This window comes from Babylonia areolata, chromosome 7 (genome assembly GCF_041734735.1).
Source record: "Babylonia areolata isolate BAREFJ2019XMU chromosome 7, ASM4173473v1, whole genome shotgun sequence".
Classification (NCBI taxonomy): domain Eukaryota; kingdom Metazoa; phylum Mollusca; class Gastropoda; order Neogastropoda; family Buccinidae; genus Babylonia; species Babylonia areolata.
Genome location: NC_134882.1, coordinates 49130834 through 49152295, shown reverse-complemented (window position 1 = coordinate 49152295; position 21462 = coordinate 49130834). Strand labels below are relative to the sequence as shown.

At 38.5% G+C, this 21462-nt stretch overlaps 1 protein-coding gene and 1 long non-coding RNA gene across 2 annotated transcripts in view; both read left to right on the top strand.

Moving 5' to 3' along the window:
- Positions 1 to 9362, top strand: part of LOC143284097 (uncharacterized) — a 63349-nt gene extending 53987 nt beyond the window's left edge. The window contains exons 10-12 of the mRNA XM_076590741.1: positions 1314 to 2609; positions 4965 to 5096; positions 5947 to 9362. Of these exons, the coding sequence (XP_076446856.1) occupies positions 1314 to 2609; positions 4965 to 5096; positions 5947 to 6202 (1684 nt within the window). The 3' untranslated portion in view covers positions 6203 to 9362. The remainder of the gene's footprint in view (positions 1 to 1313; positions 2610 to 4964; positions 5097 to 5946) is intronic.
- A 1611-nt stretch (positions 9363 to 10973) lies between these two features.
- Positions 10974 to 13005, top strand: LOC143284295 (uncharacterized). The gene is made up of 2 exons (XR_013055512.1): positions 10974 to 12664; positions 12737 to 13005. It is a non-coding gene; the product is annotated as an uncharacterized LOC143284295 (long non-coding RNA).
- Positions 13006 to 21462: the final 8457 nt, after the last annotated feature.

The following is a 21462-nucleotide window of genomic DNA, read 5'->3' as shown; positions in this document are numbered from 1 at the left end:
TCATTTTTATGAACAGTTATGCCTAATCTTAAATATAAACCCTAGGCGTTTACAAATAGAGAAAAAACACACACGTTAATATCAAAATGGAAAAATTGAACACAAGATACTAAACATTATTGGATTGTTCACACCCCTCTTTTTCCCCCACCCCACCCCCCAACACACACAAGCACACACATGTCATAGTACACAATCATAAATAGTACACAATCAAAATTACAAACAATGAATTTTGAAACTCTCAAACTCACTCACTCACGGAGTCTTTTTTGTTCATTGTGAAAAGGGTTTAGCTGTTGAGAATTATTCAGGAGGGGAAAAGGTGGGTCTTCAGACTGGATTTGAAAGACTGCATTGAAGATGAGTGACGGAGAGGCTGAGGAAGCTGATTCCAAAGAATGGGGGCTTGGTATGAAAAACTGCGTTGGCCAAACAGTTTGGTTCGAACAGGGTGGATCCTAAGCAGGCAGGCGTCAGAAGAAGAGAGGTGTTGGCGTGAGGGTATGTAACAGTGAATGAGATCGGAAAGATACTGTGGACCAGTAGCCTCAATGGACTTGAAACAACATGGACAACTTTGTAAATAATTCTTTCTTGTACTGGGAGCCAGTGTAAAGCATGAAAGAGAGAAGAAACGTGATCAAATTTAGAGGAATGAAAGACAAGATGAGCAGCAATGTTCTGGACTTTCTGAAGTCTTGCAACTGAGGTAGCTGGGTGAACTGACAATAAAGGAATTACAATAATTCATATATAGAGTTATATTCATTTGTTTGTTTATTTTATTTATTATGTATGTGTATGTGTAGGGTGGTGACATCTGGTATACGTTTGTTGGTTGAGGGTTGGGCCTTGGTGTCTGTTAGAATGAAAGCTGTTGCATGTGTGTTGTATATTTGTGTGTGTACATATGCATTTGCATGCTTGCACACGTGTATATGCACACATATATGGGTGCAATGTGAGTTCACTGAGTGTGGCACATTAATTTTTTGTTCTTGTTTTATTTGAATTATTTGCTTTCTAGGTATCTTTTGATTCATCGTATTGAAAAATATTTATTTATTTGTTTATTTTGTTTGATTTTGTTATTTCATTTTACACACACCTATGGTAGACTCTCAAAGGCCTGAGCAGTGCCCTGGATTTATGTAAAGCATGACCACCTACTCCTATTTTTTAATATTCCTGTTTTTTTCATTTTGTTGTTGTTGTGGTTGTTTATACTTTAGCAGACGTATGAATCATGTAACTCATACGGATCATTCTGCACACTTTGACACCTCTTTGGAACACAACACTGTTGACAGGAAGCTGGCCAAAGAGCTGCAGGTTCCATGGACAGAGTACTGGCAGTTCCTGGATGCCTTTGCTGACTTCTCCTCACATGACGGGCTACGAAAGCTGGAGCAGCACCTTAGCAGGCAAAAGACACTGCTGGCTGTGCAGGCTGCCATGGACAGGGAGGGAACGCCATCTGATGAGGACTCTGCTGGTTTGTCTGGCACTGACAGCTGTGGGGAGGGGTCCCAGGAGGAGGAGGAGGAGTGCTTCTACAGTTGTGCGGAAGAAGAAGAATCGGGAGATGAGAAACTGGAGGACAGTAACTCATCCAACTGTCACACTTCTCGGCTTGCTGAAGAGGAGGAGGAGGAGGAGGAGGAGGATGTGTTTGAAGACAGTCTGGACAGTTTCTCTGACACCAAGAGCTACATGTTCGGTCAGCGACTGCAGTTAAAGAAGTCGATGGTGACGACTCACAATGGAAACAATGGAGCCTTGCCAAAGGCTGGACTGAAGGCTTCCAGTGAGTCAATTGTGGACACTTCCACACCACAGAACAAAAAGCCCAGCCAGGAGAAATCGGACCTTTGGTCGTACAGGGATAACACCTTCAGCGAGGGGGAAGAGAAGAAGCCCTCGGAAACATCGGCTGCCACCAACACCTCTCACTCCTTTGACGCCACCAACCCATGCGCCGAGGAGACGTCAGCTATCACACCTGAAAAGGCCAGAGCTCCAGAGGACAAGACAAAGCCCAGCGCACCTCAGACACCAGCCAGAGCTTCAGACAGGTCTTTCAACACGCTGATGACGGAACTGTCTGAGGACCTGGAGACCAAGCTCATCTTCAGCCCTGAGGGAAAAGTGGTGCCCTCCAACAAACGCTGCTTGGTACCAGACGTGGGTTTGTGCCTGGGGAAGGACGAGGTGTCTGGCGCCGCCCGTCCTGCATTGAGAGGACGCTGCCCGGTGGAAGTGCTCATCAAGTACAGGAAAGGATCCTGCAGCTTCCTGGCTGATGTGGTGCTGCACTCCTCGTCTGCAAGCAATAATGACGATGATGTCTCCTTTGAAGACTCCATCGACGATTTGTCTCTAAACGCCAGACAGAAAGTGATGAGGGACGTGAAAGTGGTGACCAGGAACAAGGTGGTGTTTCAGTATGTCCGGCGCCTCGTGCGTCCTGTGCGGCTGACTGTGGGTCTGTTGGAGGCTGATGAGCAAAACGTTGCTCAGCACTGGGGCTGCGTCACGGCCAGGCTTGTTCGGCAGACACGGACACAGGGCAAAGGCTTACCACACACTGCTTGCTACATATACGGGTAGGTATAGGGAGGAAGGTGGCAGAATGGCTAACTAAAGATGCTTATCTGCCAATACATAATATAAAATGAATTTTCAAGTGCTGCATTCACAGGGGAGTAGGGGTGGCTGTTTGAGCCATTTTTCACAATATGTGTATCATAATAATATTAATGAAGGTATTTTTGGTTTTGCAGGGCTAGAAATTCCCAGATGAATTTAAGCTGTCCTCGGAACAAGTAGATAGAAAATTTACTTGTCCTCCCTAAGGAAAGAGATGGTTAATAAATGTAACTATCAATAGTGCAGTGGCAAGTCAGCAGACATAATTCATTATTATAAGTAGTGCATGTATTACAGGAAAAGAAAAAAAAACAACAAAAAAACAGGGGGTTTGGGGGGGTAGAGGTGTTGAGGGAAGTGTTATCAGTTTGCACTAAGCTGGCCACTCAGTCACCCTTTTAGTTTTACTAACACAGTAAAAATATGATTGTACAAGTGACAGGTGGAGAGAGCATTTCCACTTATCCACTAGAAAGTTTTAGTTGTCCTGGACAATCAGATAAGTGGGTATTCTGACCCCTGTGTTGTACAAATTACACAAACTATCGGTTATGTTTTACTGTTTGTATGTAGATGGGGAAGGAGTGGGGGAGGGGAATTCATGGTTTGACCTGTTGTTTTTTTCTTGGCATTTTTTAATCTCATATGTTCATGTATTGTAAGTTGAATTTGATTTTGTTTCTGTACGAAGTGCAGGGTAGTAATATTTTCTAGTAAAGCAAGCAAGCTGTACTCTGAATTAGATTCAGAATTTACACTTAAATTTTATCTTGCGTGGCCAGGAAATAATAATGATGATTAGTTATGTTTGCATTCCCCCTTGAAATAAAAAGTTATTTATATTTATAGAAAAACGCATATTTACATGCATTCATGTATGACATACCAAATACAAACATGCATGTGCACACACACACACACGCACGCACACACACACACACACACATAAACAAACATATGGCCAGCATAAATTCAAGGACATTTGTCAATAAAATGGCAGGCAGAACTGAAGAGATGTGTTTTGAGAGACTTTTTAGCACTTTGTACCCCAAGTACCAATTTATCTGTATCACTTACTGCTTTCTTTGGACCAAGTGTGGATATTTCTGTACTACAGTTGGCACATTTAGTTTCGCTTTTTTAATCAATTCTGTCCTCCCTCAGTGCTCTTAGCTTGTTGGCTTTAGCCTCTACGGTGTTCACCAGTGTCTCCAGCAAGGGGGTTGAGAGATGAACGCGCTCCCCACCCCACATACACTCACAGCCGACACCATCATGTACACTTATGTGAGCCACAGAATCTTGGTGTCAAATAATATCCTAAAAGTAATGAGTGTGACTGATAATGACAACTGTAATTTTTGTGACACCGAAAATGATGAAGTACAGCATTATTTATGGTTTTGCCCAGTTATACAAACTTTTTGGCTTCAGTTTGAAAATAAACTTAAAGAAAAATGTGAAAACTGTGAAAGATTGTCCCTCAATTTTGAACTTATTTTGTTTGCCACTGATGAAAAAACTAAAACAGATATGTTTTTGATCATTCTAATCTTTTATATAGAGTCAGAGGGTGTTTCCACAGGAGTGGAAACATTACATTGACCAATCTTGTATTGACTGCTTTGTTGTGACTCGTATGTTCCCTGTGATCCATGAGATTTGACTGTTAATGTGTGCTGTCAGGTGAGATTGGAAATGCCATGTTCTGGGATCTATGTCTGTTTTGTTTGTTGTTTTTTTGTTGTTGTTTGTTTTGTTTTTTTGCTTATTGTTGTTGTCTGTGTATGTGTTTGTTTACTTTCTCTATTCTTCATCCATTCTTTCTTGCTTGTTCGTCAGTTATTTGTTAACTAAAAAACACCCTTGCAAACAGTCACCATATTATACGTGTGTGTATATTATATGTGTATATGTATATATATATATATGTGTGTGTGTGTGTGTGTATGTACTACCCCTATTGCTAAAGGTGGTGTGAATTGCAATTTTGCTTTATTGGTGTTGAATTTCATGTGAAATTGTAATGGAGACAATGTTGAAAAGAAAATATAACCTATGCAAGGGGGAAAAAAAAAGAAGAAGAATGGCTTCAGCAATGCACTCAGCTGTTGAAGGAGGCTGGTCCACAGAAACTGCAGTGCAGCTGCACTGATGGGGTACAAAGTGTTAAACCCTCTTGTGTTCACTCTGGCTACAAAAGAACACTACGAAGAATTTCTCTGTGAAATATGTGAACGCAAGGAGGGTGAAACTGAAGTGGGGAATCCCAACATGATGATGATGACAAAGTGTGAATGTGGTGTGGACAGGAGCACGGCCAGTAAGACTGACCTTGACGTGATGCGGGCCATGTGCGAGACGGACGTGGACCCCGACCTCTTCCCTGCCATCCACACCTGGCTCTCCCTCGTTTCTGGCACACAGCAGGAAAGCCGCGACAGGTGAGTGACTGACATTGCCACACACACACACTCACTCACACACACATACACATAGACAATGCTACAGACTGTTTGAGCATTCAACGTGGAGCAGACTTCAAGCTAGTACTGATAATAGGATTTCTTTCTCAAAGGAAAAGGGGTTTACAACTGAAATTACACAACAACAAAAATGATGGATTACCCACCATACTAATCTAGACTAGTAACCTCTCTGGTGTCATTTGTGTTGTTTATGTGATAAACTGATAACACGAAACCACATTTTACTTTTAGTGTCAGGGGATTGACAGGTTGCTTCCACAGTCTTGTAAAGTAAGTAATTTTTCAGTAGAAAACATAAAAGAAAAACTGTCTAATCATTTATCATTATTCGAAATTGATGAATCCCTGTTACATTGTCCAATAGGAGCGTTTTTATGAAGTGACCTACAGAAATTTAATTTCATTTTTGCTGTTTATGTTTTTAACTGTTGTTACACTTATTTTTACAGATTGTTGATCCCACCACTCTAGTTTATCCTTTCTCTGTATATCACCTTTTAATGCACACACTCCCCACCCGCCCCCCAACTCCCCCGGGTGGTGGGGCAATGGGAGATGTGACAGAGTTACCATTATATTCATAATTATAATGTCAACAAATGAACAATCCAAACATGGTTTTAGTTGCTCTGAGACAAGTCTTTGGAACTGAATTTGATTTGAATCAGTTTTTTATTATTGCACCATTACTGCGTGTAAATGACTGGTGTGTGAGCATTTAGATTGGTCTCTGCACTTGATTCAGCGCTATATTATATTTACTTCTTTTTATTATATTTCGTTTTAATTATTTCTTCCACCACAGCTGGCCCAGCCCAGCCAAACTGCGGCACCAGCACCACCTGTCCTACCTGCACCAGAACCGGGGCGTCACCAGCCCCCTCCCCCTTCCCATCAGCCCCTTGGTGCAGGGCCGCACTGTCACCATCACCAGCACCCCCCTGTCATCACGACATCACCACCAGCGTCATCATGCCTCAGGCACCGACCGCCAAGACCCGTCCTCCCCTCCACCCTTGATGGGAACTCCCCGCACCTGGCTGTTCCAGTCCCCCTCGTGAGATTGATGGTGCCCTCCCTGCCCCCACCCCACCCCCCTGACTCTCCAAAACACCCCCCACTCCCCTCAACCCCTCCCCCCCATTCCCCCCCAGACACCCCCCCTACAAACCCTCCTCTTCACCCCCAAGAGAAGCAAGTACTGATCATGCAGTGTGCACTTGTTTTTATTTAACAAACTACGGAGATGGTTGGGGAATATCAGCTGAAGGAGAGGAATAGACCCCACCTTCTATGCCGAGCCCTAGACACAGTTGGACGTGAATTCCCTGCCCTGATGTCTGTGAACAGCTGTGGGAACTTTTTAATGCAGATAGCACTCCATCTTGTGGTGAATTTTGCGGCTTTCTTTTCCTGTGTCGCTCATTCATGGAAAGATCAGAATTCTTTTTTTTCTTAACCAGTTCAGTGCCAGAGAATTTTGTAAAAAAAAAAAGTGCTCTCCCCTTGCCAGGGAATTTTGAGGATTCGGTGGTAATAAATCATGAAAAATTCTAGCACAAAAGCTTTGGGTGATACAGAAAGAAAGTAAACGTTTTTGTGAAGGAAAATGAGTGTGGATTCTGCTTCTGGGCTCTTTTACCCAATTAGGTTGATTGTAGATAACTGTTCAGGCATGTCAAGTCAAGATAATAATTTTTGTGCAACAAAAAAATCCTTTTCCACCTCTACATAATAACATCCATAAAGAAAAGAAACAAAATACAGCTAGAAATAGCATGCCTATTGTCAGATTATACCTGCAGAAGAAATTAAACAGGCTATAAGTTTATAAAAACAAATCACAGCTCATGTAGACATGTAAGTAAATCACTGTCCCAACAATGACAAAGGTGGGTAAAGTCAACGGAAAAGGTCAATCACCATCTCAGAAGCTGAGCTGGCAAGCTTTTTGACAGCTAAGAGTGTTTGGGAGTGAGAGTGTGAAGTTCTTTGATGACATTCACTCCTTTCAAGTTGCATGTGGGCCAATTAAAGTGTCTGTTGTGCATCCGGCTTGCCACCTCTTCAAACAAGTCAACCATCTGATTCAGTAAAAAATTAAAAAAAAAGCGTGAAAAACAAAAAGCACGTGTTTCACAACCAGTGCAGGTTCCACACTGTGTTTCGTGAAAATCGTGGAGCATTGGCGGTTGTCAATCCTACAGTGTGCATTGAAATGAGAGCACACTCATCCCTAAAAGCCACGCCCCCTTCATGAATTCTGGCTGACATTCGACCTATCGTCTTACATCACTCCTCTCCCTCTCCTCCCCTTCTTCCAATCCTCGCTGCACTCATTCTGTCAGTCACAGCCACTTGTTCAAAAACGCTGTCTGACTGAATAGTTACAATCAGATGGGCTGTCAGTTTCGTCACTGTCGTTGTCAATCACCTTCATTTTCAAACCAATCATCAGACAATAGAGATCCTTCTCCATCGTGAAAGCAGCCCATAACCACAAGCAGAGCTTTCAGAATTGTGTAAATCTGCTGGTCAGTGAGCAAATTACTATCGAGTAGAAAGGGGTCTTCTACCTGATGAATGTTCATTTAAATAGTATTTTTATAATCCAGACACATGAAACTAACCGTTCAGAGTCTGTTTATGTGAACTGAACCAAACTCCAATGAAGGAAAAATCTGAACATATGTAGGACGTCAGGGGACGTCTTGTAGGCACTATGGCAATACTTTTTGTAGGATGTCAGCTGACGTCTTATAGGCACTCTACTGGTTAAGCATTGGTACTTTTACTGTTTTTATAACTATGAGAGAGAACCAGAGAGTTGGACACAGAAGGTTATTATGTGACAAAGGTGTTTACCAGTGTGCTTTTAAATGTGGTTGGAAAATGATGGCTATGGTGTCAGTTTTATTATTTGTTCTCCAGTCTTTTAGTTTCTTTCATTTTGTATTTCAGTAAAAAACATGTATTGAAAACAGTAGATAACTGTGGAAAGATTGTATATGATGCATTCTTTCAATGTTTGAGTGTCGGATTTTGCGCAGTTATTATTAAGGTGAAAAAAGATTGTACATTCTTTCTGAGCATTTTGCACAAAAGGGAATTTCACAGCAGAAACAAAATAATATACAATGGAACTTGACAAAGTTTGAGCAAAATAACATTTTAGTAAGTCTTCTGTAGATATGCCAGTCACTTATAATGTCACAGCTTCAGTGATTAAAAGAGCAATCCAAACAACCAAAACAGCATGCAAACACACACCATGAAAAACCTACAATGTGCACTTATACACTTCCTTACGCTGTGCAGTGTTTCATATCCCAGCTCTAGGAAGATCAACAGGACATTTTGGAAATCTGGTGGACAAAGTGCCCAGATGCAGAGGAAAAATAATATTTGTACTTTTTAGATATGCTTTCATTTAAAATAGAAACAAAACAAAAGCAAAATCACCAGAAATGTGGGTTGCTACTGGCAGGTTGTATAAAATAAATCAAATACACTTTTTCAAAGTGATATATTGTCACTTTTGAATTACAACTGAAACTTGAACCTCAGTTTACTGGCTTGATCTGTCAAAATGGACTGGACTTTTATACATTTGCATAGAAGTCTTGGTTTACTTCCCTTCTGCCTGTCCAGAGGCTGAGCTGTCAGAAATGGAAAGTGCTGTCTGTTCCCCTCCCCCCACCTTCTAACATGAGGTGCTGGAGTCTGTCCTGTGTCAGATACACTGCTCCGGCAACAACTTCAGTTTTTTCTTTGGTGGCAGTGGTTATGGATAAGACTGCCAGATTTAGTTCCCTTGAATGGGAATTTGTAGTCATAGTAAATACCATCACTTCAGAATGGTGTGAAATAATGTCAGTGATGCTTCTAAGTCCATAAAATGTGATAATTAGATGTAGCTTGGTCATGAAAATGGACTGTGTCTGACATGATTATTAAAAAAAAAAAAAAAAAATCATATGGATGTGGTGCTGATTAGACTGAAAACGATATGGTCATTGTCAAGAGTTTGTCAGTCCAATGTCAGGTAGTCAGATGGACGATAGAGCCATTGGTTATGCTTTTTACTCACACTCTCTCATGCAACTTGATTTTCAAGGGAAGCAATGCAACAGGCACTGAATCATATACAGGGATCAGTTTTGTCATTGTTACTTCCCTTCCACTGTTGGTATTGAACAGATTGCTGATTTTTTTATTTTTTTTATTTTATTTTAAAATCTTCTTTTTTGCATTTTGAGATGTCTGTTGATAACTAATAAATCATATGGTAATACCGGTGGCTTTGTTATTTTGCCCCCAGTGTTCACTTCACTTTTCAGCCATAAAAGATAATGGGTGTATGTTTTTTTTGTGTGGTGTGTGTGATGTGCATGCGCACGTACATATGCTGAAGTGTGTGAGTATGTACGCATGTGTGAGCATACACAAGTTTGCTGCACAAGGCCCATTTTTATCTTTATTCTATTTTGAGAGAGATGTATATAATATATTGAAGTATATTTTATTTCAATAATTTGACTTCTATGTACTAATGTAGGTTTCATTTTTATTGAGTAATGTGTTTATTTCTTCCATTTCATTCTGTGTTTATGTCTCATACAAATTTAGGGTTGATGTGAAGGTCATGCATCCGGATCTGCTCCCTTTCTTCAGTGTTCTTTCTTCTTTTTCTAAGCAGATGTGGAGTATTGCATATGGATCAGCCCACACTTCGACGCCTCCTTGAAAATGAAACTGAATGGGAGTACACATTTGTGCATATAGTCTGTGACTTCTGTCAGGTTTTTGTTTTTTTGTATATGTGTTCTCTTTCTTTTTTCTTCTTTCAATCATTGGATAATTATAAATACAATACTTTATCATAAACTCATGTGTTTTCAGTGAGGTCTATGCACCACAGCATGGCAATATTTGACATTCAAGGGGTTTGGAGAATTGTCTGACATCTTTTTCCTGCCTAATCCAATGTCTTGCTGGTCAATATATTAAAATCTTTTAGTTGGACGCATGTTTTTATTTGGCTTCGTGTATGTCACTCCAGAATATGTGTGTGTGTGTGCGTGCGTGGATGTGTAATGTCAGCTTAATGAATTTGTTTGTCATGTTACATGCAAACACACGGCTATTTAACCATTTGGGTTGCTTGGCAAGTTGGTTGTGGTTTTGACTTTTTTCCTGTAAACACAAACAGTGTCTCTAATGTATCAAAACTGGTTTGGTTTCAAGTATTTGTTTAATGCATGTTTTATTTGTCTTAATGTTTGTCACTACAGAATACAAGTGTGTAACTGTAAGGGTGCGTGTGTGAATGTGCATATGCGTGCATGATTTCAACCTAACTCTTTCACTGTCATGGTGAATTTTAGGCGACTCAAGTCGACATCAAGAGGTCATGTTAAACAGAACATTTTTCACATTGCAACAAAGCTTGACAGCTGTAGCCAACCTTCGTGAGCAACAGGAAATTCAGTAAAATTCACCCTTGTCCGAGTTTGCGTTGACCAAGTCCACTGTGTTGTTTTGACACAAACTGAGTCATGAGACTGTGAGGATTGAGTCTAAAATATTTGGCGCTGGAGAGAGCTTTTCACAGAGAAAGTTGTTGGTGAAAGAGTGAATGTTTTTGTTTGTCTTGTCACAACTCACATGCAAATACAAGGCTATCTCAGTATTTGAGGTGCTTGGCAATTTAATTGGTTGTGGTTTTTGACTTTTTCTGTGATATGATTTCAAACTGTATAAGTGAACAAGTGAAAAAAAAAAAAAAAAAAGGTTCTGTAACTGAGGCCCTTTCGATTTGGCAGGGGGGGGGGGGGGAATAAAGACAACCAAATTATGACAAGGACTGAAGTAGCTAACTTCTAAGTTGCCAATGCTGCATGTTGGTTTGTTTGTTGCTTTGTTGTTGTTGTTTTTCTTTGCAAACTGCTGTCTGGGTGACTTTCATGCGACTCTGGTTGGGCAATCTTGAATTCATCAAAATACAATTCTGCTGATAATGACCTTGGGATCAGATGAAAGCCACGAAATTTAAGAGAAAGAAAATCTTCTGGAAGAAAACAAGGAAGGCCAGTGGCAGAGATACACAATTATGTCAATTATGATAATCAATATTCACTCTTGAGACTTTTTATTGTAACTGTTCATTTCCTTTCTTTGTCAGTTGACAAGATTTTGATGATCAGTTTCCCAGATTTTGTTAAAGGTGAGAGTATGAAACCCTAGATCAGATGCTCTTAAAACTGATCACTGTTTTGGTTTTTTTGCTTTTATGTTCAATGAACTTGATTTTTGGTTGTTTTTGTTTTGTTTTTTTGTTGCTTTTTTGCTTTTATGTTCAATGAACTTGATCTGATATTTGTATTGAATTATCTTTTTGTCACAACAGATTAGATTTCTCAGTGTAAAAATCAGGCTACTTCACCTGCAGAGAGCACGTCACCACAGTGCTACAAAACCTTTTTTTTTTTTTTAGTTTCAGTTGTACTTTTTTAGTATCAAACTGGATTTTTCTTTACAATTTTGCCAGGGACATCTTTCCTTCTTTGTTGCTGTGGGTTCTTTTACATGTGCTGAGTGCATACTGCAAACCTTCAATGCCGCAAACCTGCAGTGCCTTTGTTTATCATTTTGTCTGAAAAATTAGCACCTTGACCACCACTCAAGGCCCAGTAGAGAGGGGAAATAAGAATCACAGTCTGTGCAGGTCTTGAACTCATGAACACACACTTCCTGGTCAGGTGCACTAACACAAGGCCACTGCTCCACTACTTGACCAGTTTCCCTGTTTGTCCTGACTGAGTCATGGAGTGTTGCTGTCTTTAGTTTTGTTTGTCCACTCAATGGCAAGTTTTAGCCTTGATGTTGTTCATACTGTCACCTTACTGTCCTTCTTTGGTCTGTGTGTGCTTTCGGTTTTCTGTTTGTATCTAATATAGTTTGTGTACACATACATTTCAGTTGAATACAAAGAGGGCTTAAGCACCCTTCCCACAGTAACCCTCCCTCTCCCCTTTTCCCACTACACACACATGCTCATGCTCACACACACACACACAGGTTAAACGTTAATGCCAAAACAGGGGTTTGAAATCTGGTGAAACTGGATCAGAAGTCCAATGCCTAATGGATCCTGCCACGGCACCTCCTATACACTTTGAGAAAAAGATTCAGGTCTCAATATCTGATGTTTTCTTTGGATAATACCCCAAGGTGCCTTTTGCGCCTAAAAAAATATTCTGCAATGACAGGGTTTTTAACAAAACAAAAACCCACAAAAGAGCACAAAAAAATATCTATTTCCCTTCAGAGTCTGGAAAAGTTGGAATTTTAATAAAACCCTTGACCAGCACCATTCATTAAAGAGCTCAATGCATGCATGAACATTTCTCTTTTTTTCTCTCCTTTTTTTTAAGTGATCAAAATTCAACATCAAAATTGAATATCAACCAATCTGTATTGTCAGTGGTGTAGCAGACAATTTTTTGATTCAGGTTCAATTCGTTCAATTCAAGTTTGTTATCTATACTGTAGGTAGAAAATGATTCACTCTGAGGGAACCCTGCTCCAAGAAGACATGATATGTGTGCTTAAAAGAGTGCTTTGCTTTTGCTTTCGACTGAGGTTTTGAGAAAGTGGAAAGAAACCATTCATTTTCAATCCAGCTTCTTCTCTTTCAAGTTTCAGTTCTGGTTTGGTTTTCTCTGCAAAATTAAACTTTTGTCCTCTGTCTTCTTCATATTGTTGGTGTAGCACTTTTCTTTCTTTTTTTTTTTTTTTTTTTGCCTGAAGTTCTGCAATGAACCAAATTGTATGTGTGCAATAAATGATCCTTGAAGTTGAATACCATTCTGAATCTTTGTCATGCTCTCTTCTTAGTAAGTGTGTGTGTGTGTGTGTGTGAGTGTGTGTGTGTGTGTGTGTGTGCCTGCTGCATGTGTCTGTGTATGTTTGTCTGTCTGTGTCTGTTTTGTACTTGCTGTGTGCATCTGCTATCAATTAAACTATCTATATCACTGGTATGTGGTCAGCAGAGGTCTGTGGTCAGCAGTCAGTAGTGACTGGAGGTGGTAAGTGATCAGTAAGGGTTAGTATTGGTCAGCCTACTGTTTGTTCAGTCATTTACTGACATTCTGTTTCACAGTGTAAAACCCACCTATTACCGTATATCTTTGGTGACTTACCCGTTTTCTTTTTTTAAGTTTAATTTTTAATCCATTAATTTTTGTATCAGTTTTATTTTGAATCATCGTATGTCTGTGCTATTCCTGTGTCGAACTATGCATGGGCACCTGAGGCTATGCAATACTTAACAGACATGTGAAATATATTTTGTTCAGGAAAAAAACAAACTAATGTGTTACAATTCTTGCATTTTGTACAGTTTCAAGTATTTCAACTATTTGTCATAAAATTTGTCTTTACTGGTCAATAATGAACATGTACGTAAGAAAAAAAAAAAAAATCAGTATGTTGAACTTGGCTACTCAACTCAAACTTGTTGAAGAATGATACATGCATCAGATTCGTTTCAAAGGATAATTACTGAAAACTGGGCTCACTCAAGTTATACTGGTTTTGAAGAAAGATTGAAATTGCTTAATTTGCCATCTTAAAAATTTTGAAGAATTAGAGGTGTTTTAATACAAACATATAAAATACTTAATCGTATTGATAAACTGGACCAAGAGACATTTTTCAAAAAAATCTTTCACTGACATAATAAGGAATGCCACTGACAAACTATTAAGTATTCAAGGACTAATATTTGAAAAAAACACTGACTGAGCAACAGAACTGCACCTTACTGGAATGCACCACCTTTGCAGGTTCAGAGAGCTAACAGGGTTAACACTTTTAAAAATCTCCTTGAACAGGTAAAAAGTATCTGCAATTCCTATATGATGAAGTAGTTTTAGAAGTAGTAGTAGTAGTAGTATAGGGACTGGAAAGTCATCTGCCTAGACCTCTCGGCCTTTTATGTCCCCACCGAATCTTCATCTTCACTTCTTCCATTTTATTTTATTTATTTATTTTCTTCTTTTGTTTGTTGTTGTTAGGCGGGGTACGCAAGTACACTTCTGCAAGAAACTTTGTTTTATTCTTCATTGTCAAACATTGTTGAACAAGTATTTTGTGCAAGTTTAATATCGGTTGGTAATGCATTCCATGTTTGTGCAATTCAGTCAGCCAATGAATTTTTTCTAATGTTGGTGTTGCAGTGTTCTAAACAAATTTTCTTTACTGAGTTCCTTGTACTATCATTAGGTAGCGGCAGCCCCCATGGCCGATGCCGGGAAACCTATGAACGCCTAAAAAATTGACTAATTTTGAAGTGCATTTTCTCAAATTTGATTTCATTTTGTGAAAAACTGTCCAACTGAAATAATCATTTATCATCCATATTTTTAATTTTTATTGTGTTTGCTTTATGCAATGCGTGCATGAGTTCGCGGATGGAAGAAAAAAAGTGTACTGTAACGCGAAATAGCGATCCTTGTTCAATGGCGGCCGGCGTCTTTCTGAGCGCGACACAGTTAGTTTCAACCACATAGTGGAAAAAATCGCATCCGTTGTTTTCCATTCATTGGTTACTGTTCGAAAAACTGGGCGCCGTGAAAGGCGAAAGTTCAAGGAGAACTTTCGTGTGTTTTTTTCCAAGCCTTGGGCGAAGTAGGGTAGTTAGATCTGAGCGCAAAGTTACGGGAATTTTTCGGCTATCTTTCAACGCCTCGCGCAGTTCGAAAATGAAATCTGACCCTACGGGTTACTGTATGAGCGGTAAAGAGCATTTTCTGCTGATTTCAATGGTATCCGAAACTAATATTTTTGATCCATGAGCAATTTGCTCAAGCGATTCAAAAGCAGGTACCCCTCTTCGTCAGTTGCGTCGGCCCAATCAACATTCGACACAGGAGAGCGGCACTTCAGCTAACACAAAAATGGCATTGTTTCTCCAGAAAATCTTAAGTTTCATCGGTAAGTTTTATATTATTTTTGAAAATGAATGTCTTTAGCACTTTCATGCACAATATTGAGCTGAAATTCTCTGAATCAGGATTTTGATCGATGTCAGTAACTGAGCAGCTTGGATCTATTTCATAAGTGTTTTCGTAACGTGACACCGTGTTTCAATCGGAACACGATTTATTTTTTTCGGAGTAAAACACACAAAAACTATTGATACAGAATGAAAAATGGACATGTTAAAACGGAGCCCATGAATTCCAATTACTAATATTTGATTGATTTTTGCTTTAGTAAGCAAAATATTACCTGGGTCTAAAACCGGAAGTGCTCGGGACAGCATTAGCGTCGTCTGCTACAGACTCGGTTTGTGTTGAATAAGTGAGTAAACAAATTGGAATATGGTTTCTTTTTCATTCAGCATCACACAAAAGTCTGATATTCTAGTTGCATTTTGCTTCTATAGCTGTGAAACTTTATCTCAATATATACAGACAGATAGATACTATGCTCTCACATTCCAGAAAGAACAAGAACACCAATTCATACTAACCCCTCCCCCCCCCCCCTCCCCCACGCCCCTCCTCCCCCTTTCTCCTCTGCAAACTTCACTTTCATAATTAGCTGAGAGTTGTATAGCCATCCCCCTCCTTTGTCTCTGAGAATCTCCCACCAATGGTAAGGAGAGGGGAGGGGGTTGTCAATGGTTGTGGCAAACTTGGCACTGAGCCAAATCACTGACCACTTGCTCTGGCTGAGAATCCCTGACTGCTGACAGTGATATAACCCACCATCTCCTCCCTCCAGTCATCCCCCTTCCCCATTTCTTTCCTGTCAGTGGAGTAGGTGTGTGCGTGTGTGTGTGTGTGTGAGAGAGAGAGAGCCAGAGCAAGTTTGCATTTGCACATGTATGCTTGTGAGTATGTGTATGTCTGAGTATGAAAAAAGTGTAATGTGAAGAGATATATGACTAATTTGAACAGTGCAGGCAACATCCTGTTTCTTCAAAAATTTAACACCAATTTTTAACAAACTAAAATTAGTAAAAAGAAAATCAGTACAATAACACCCATAGCCTAAGTTGTACATCAGGTTCAGTCAAGTCAAACTATATAACACTACCAGGAATCCAGCCATTAAGATAGTATAAATTAATTGTGTGTGTGTGTGTGTGTGTGCGCGCGCGGGAGGGGGTGGGGGGGGGTCATGTAACCCATGATATGCTGTGCATCAAGACTGCATGAAACAGAAAACAAAGGGAAGTAAACACATATTTCATGAAATGATAAAATGCAAAATACCATGCACATATTGTGAATGAAATATTCAGTTTGATATATATATAAGACATGCATTCTCACATACACACACAAATAAAGATGAGTACACAAAATATATATCAAAGAATAAGATACTAAGTATGATGTGCATATTAACAATAAAATATTCAATGTAAGTAATCATATACATGTATACATAAGACATTAAGTAATACTTTCATCTCAGTCATGAAATGTAGCACCCTGAAGTGGAATTTCTGAGTAAATAATCGCATGCAACAAAGACATCCATAAGATGAACAGTACAAGTAGATGGCAAAGTTCTTGTCAGCAATTGGAAAGGACAGACCCCTAAAAATAAGTTGATGCTGCAACTGAGTTATTGTGTGAAAGGTAAGTGCGGCCATTTTGTTCAGTGCAGTGAATTTTGTGTTGCTGTTGAATGAATGCTTACCTGTTAGTATGCCATTTTATAATTCTGTTATCACAGTGTTTTCCTCCCACTCAAAACACTCAGAAATTGACAAAAGCCTAAACATATATTAAACTGAGAGCTCTGGTTTTGGTTTTAAGTTTTAAATTGAACATAACATTTGTTCTTTCTTATGAGCTGATCTGTGTATCTAACATGTTGCAGAAACAGCTGCTTATGGCAGGGTTTGCAAGACCTATTCCATGATCCAAAAAGGCCAGTATAAACATCTCAGGTAGTGAGCAGCATGTTATTGCTGATGCCAGGAAACCTGTGAGTGCCAAAAAATGAGAGATTTTTTGGTGTGCATTTTCTCTTGTGAATGCCATTTTGTGAAGAAATAAAGGTGCATCATCCACCTTTTATTTCTTATTTATTGTGTTTCTTCTATAATGAAATGCATGACTGGGTTCATGGGTGGAAGAAAAAACTAGAGAGCTGAAAGAAAATAGATTCATATATCTGTCATTTTTGCTAGCAACTTATGTAATATTTGCTCCCTCCTGGGAACCTTTGTTGTGGAATGCCCCATCAACCTACCCATTCTGTATAATGCTCTCAAGTTGCATTCATTTAAAAATTTGTAGTAATTTTGAAGAAGATGATCAGCCTAGACCACTGGTAACTTATTGTGGCTGCAACTTCAATATTTTTTTCAAAAACAAAATTTTTGAAGAAGTCTCATCTGCAGCATGCACCCTTTTTTAATGAGAAAATCAGGTATCATTCCTTTTCTGCCAACTTTAGAGGGAAGTTTTAAGGTTGATTTTAATTTATTTTGAAAGCTGACATTTCACTTAATACACACACAAAATTTCATGGTCCTACTTGTGACAGTTACTGAAATATTCATCTTTGCAGCATGCTACCCCAATAAACAGTCTTTTTTCCACTGGTCAAATTGAAGATTTTTCAAAGTTTGAGACTCTGATACTTAAAATTCAGTCAACTGTCCTGCCTGAAAAAAATTCAGTGCACTTTCTGTGATGTAATCTGCAAGATATTTTATTTTGAAATGCAACTGTCTATTCGTTTCAGTGCTGTAGACCTTCAAAGTTGCTATTCTGTACACACTGACACGTCTTGATTTTCTATTTCCTCCTACTTTGACAGACATATTTTCCAGTTTCTTTGCTGCTGAAGTGTTAGTGTTTTCTTGTGCAATATACCATTATCATATGGTTTTTAAAAGTATATGAGTTTTCATTACAGTACCCTCATGGACAGTATAATATAACTGTGAAAATGTGAGAATATTAAGTACTAACAGCATGTACGCATCGTCACATCTTTAAAATGGAATATCTTCAGAACCAATCAAGATATTCACTTACTTTTTTTTTTGTTTTTCTTATATTGTCATGTTGTTTGCCAAAAATCACATTTCAGTCATTGTAATGAATATTTAAATTTTCACTGCCGCCACCTACTATCATAGTCCGACATTCTAAAGATATGTCTTGCATTTACATCATTTACGTTATTTAATATCTTATAAGTTTCAACCAAATCTCCTCTTTCTCTTCTACCTTTTAGTGAACGTAGATTTAAGTATGTAAGTCTTTGTTGATAACTCATATTCTTGCATTCTTTTAATAATTCCGTTGCTCTTCTTTGGACCCTTTCCATTGCTATAGATCGTCTCTTAGGGTATGGGTGCCACATAATATTACCATATTCTACATGCGATCTAACAAATGCTTTATATAGATTGAGAAATATATCTTTATCTAAGTAATTGAAGGTTCTCTTAATTACACCAATCATTTGATCGGCTTTATTTATAATATCATCAATATGTGTATCGAAGGACAGCTTATTGTCAAACATTATTCCTAGGTCTTTCTCACTATGGCATTTCTCAATATTTTGTGTCATGTTTTCTATTTTCATATGGTAATTGTTATTTGGATTTTTTCCCCTATGTGCATTACTTTACACTTTGAAACATTAAAATAAAGGTTCCATTTGTCAGACCATTCTTGTAGTGTATATAAATCAGTTCGTATTGTGAAACTGTTGTGTGCATCACCATAAATTTTAGTGTCATCTGCAAAAAATTTACACATACTTTGTATACAATCAGGAAGGTCGTTTATATATACTGTGAAAAGTACTGGTCCAAAAATACTGCCCTGTGGAATACCACTGATTATGTTTGCACAAGCTGACTTTTCTTCTCCTATCTTCACTAACTGTGTTCTACCTGTTAAGAAGCTTCTTGTCCAGTTCAGTAACTTACCAGTAATACCATATGAGGCTAATTTTAATAACATTCTTTCATGTGGGGCAGAATCGAATGCTTTTTTGAAATCTAAATAAATTATGTCAATAAATTTACCGCTATCTGTCATTTTAGTCTGATCTTCAATTACTTCTAATAGCTGCGTCATGCATGATCTATTCTGTCTAAAGCCATGCTGACATTCTACATAAAGGTTATTTATTTTCATATGCGAAATCATTGCATCTCTAATAAAATATTCTAAAATCTTACACACTATACATGTTGAGCTCACTGGTCTATAATTACCTGGTTCTTGTTTTGACTCTTTATTGTAAATAGCTGTTACCTCAGCCATCTTCCAGTCGTTTGGTATGGAAGCACTTTCAAGTGACTTATTATGGATGATGCTCAGTGGAATAGCCAACTCTTTGCTCAATTCTTTTAGGAGCTTTGAAGGTATTTGGTCTGGTCCTTGTGCTTTATATGGGTCTAAAGCTTTTAATTTATTTTCCACTGCCATAGGGGTGACCCTTAGATCACATACATTTATATTTCCCGATCTGTAGCTTTCTCCAAGGTTACGTAAATTTGTAACAGTGTAAAAACACTTGCAAATAAATTATTTAAAGTTTCTGCTTTTTCCCTATCTGTTTCTGCTAAACTACCATCTTTTTTTTCTTTCTTTTTTTTCAGTACTCCTATTCCGGTTCTTAGTTTAGTTCTTTCCTGTACATACTTCCAAAAAATTCTTGGGCTATATTTAGTTTTTTGTTATGTTTCTTTCCTACTCTCTTTTTTTTTAAGCTTTTTTTTTTTTTAATGAACTTATAGCACTTATTCCTTTCTGTTACATAACATAAATAGGAGTAACCTGTTTTTGTTCTTAAAAAACGCTTATATAGTTTATATTTCTTTTTGATGCTTCTCATTATTTTTCTGTTCATCCATAAAGGTTTTAATTTCCTGTAATTTTAGGTATAAATTTATCCATAGATTTAAGTATTAGTGTCTTTAAATCATTCCAGCACTTGTTAACATTTTGTTTATCCATGTACGTCCAATCCATTTTATTTAATGTTTCTCTTCTTTTCTTATAATTTCCCCTTTTTAGGTCAAATTTATACTTAATTTCTGCTTTTAACTTCACCATTGAAATATGGAACTGGAAAACCGGAATGTCATGGTCACTCTTGCCTAGAGGATGTAGGTGTTTGATTTCACTTACCAACCTGGTATCGTTCACCATTACTAGATCTACAATGCTAGGTCTTTGTAGATGAATAATAAAAATTATCATGATTACTTCTTAAGTTATTTATTTTAGTATATTATGTATAGATTTTTTCTTTTTTCTTCTTTTTTTAATACTCCTAAGCAACTGCACTGGCAACTCCTTTTTTCCAAATGATGTATTGTCAGACTGGGGCTTTAAAAATGCCGCTATGTTTATGAAAGTCCCAAGAACTGAACTGGATCTAATTTTGAACCGAACCTGCCATGTACGCCAAACTGCTTATGCAAAAACGCCCGTAACACTACTATCTTACCAGCCTAGGCATTCATTCATCAAGCAAAAGCATGACATACCTTAGAATCGAACGTGGTTGAATGAGATAGACCCTAACAGTCTGGACTGCGTTTTCTGGTTGCCACGGGTCGATAAATATTATGTAGTTAGAATTATTTCCCTTCCCTTCCGACGGTCCGTAATTATTACGGCTTGGTGATACATGGTTGGCCATCCCGAGAAATCTCCTGAGTTCTGTTAGATCTGTCGGTGGCGGGAAGTTTGTAATGGCTTCACCTTCTCTGGGTCAATGGCGATTCCTTCCACTGAGTCATGTGTCCGAGGAATTTCACGCTTGACTTGTTAAACTGGCACTTGCCTTCATTGAGGGTGATACCCGCCTCTTCAAATTTGTACAGAACAGCACTGAGATGTTTATCATGTTCATCTTGTGACTTCCTGTTGATCAGAAGATCATCAATGTCACAAACTGTTCCTTCTTGATCTGCTAACGGCTGCATCATGTTGCGCTGAAAAAATTCTGGACCTCAACTAATACCAAAGGGCAACCTCGTGTAGTAGTATCTGCCAAAGGGCGTTATAAATGTTGTCAGAAGTTGGTTTTCTTTGTCCAAGGGGATTTGATGAAACCCACAATTACAGTCCAATTTGGTGAAGAACTTGGAACCTGACAACTGTGCAAGGAGTTTGTGTTTGGGAGAGGGAAATTTTCTCCCTTAACCGATTCATTGAGCTTTAATATCTTGTTATGATGTGCCTGATCAGATTTTGAATATGTTTATAACGAGCTTGTAATTTCAGGAACTGGTTTCCATGTGGATGAATAC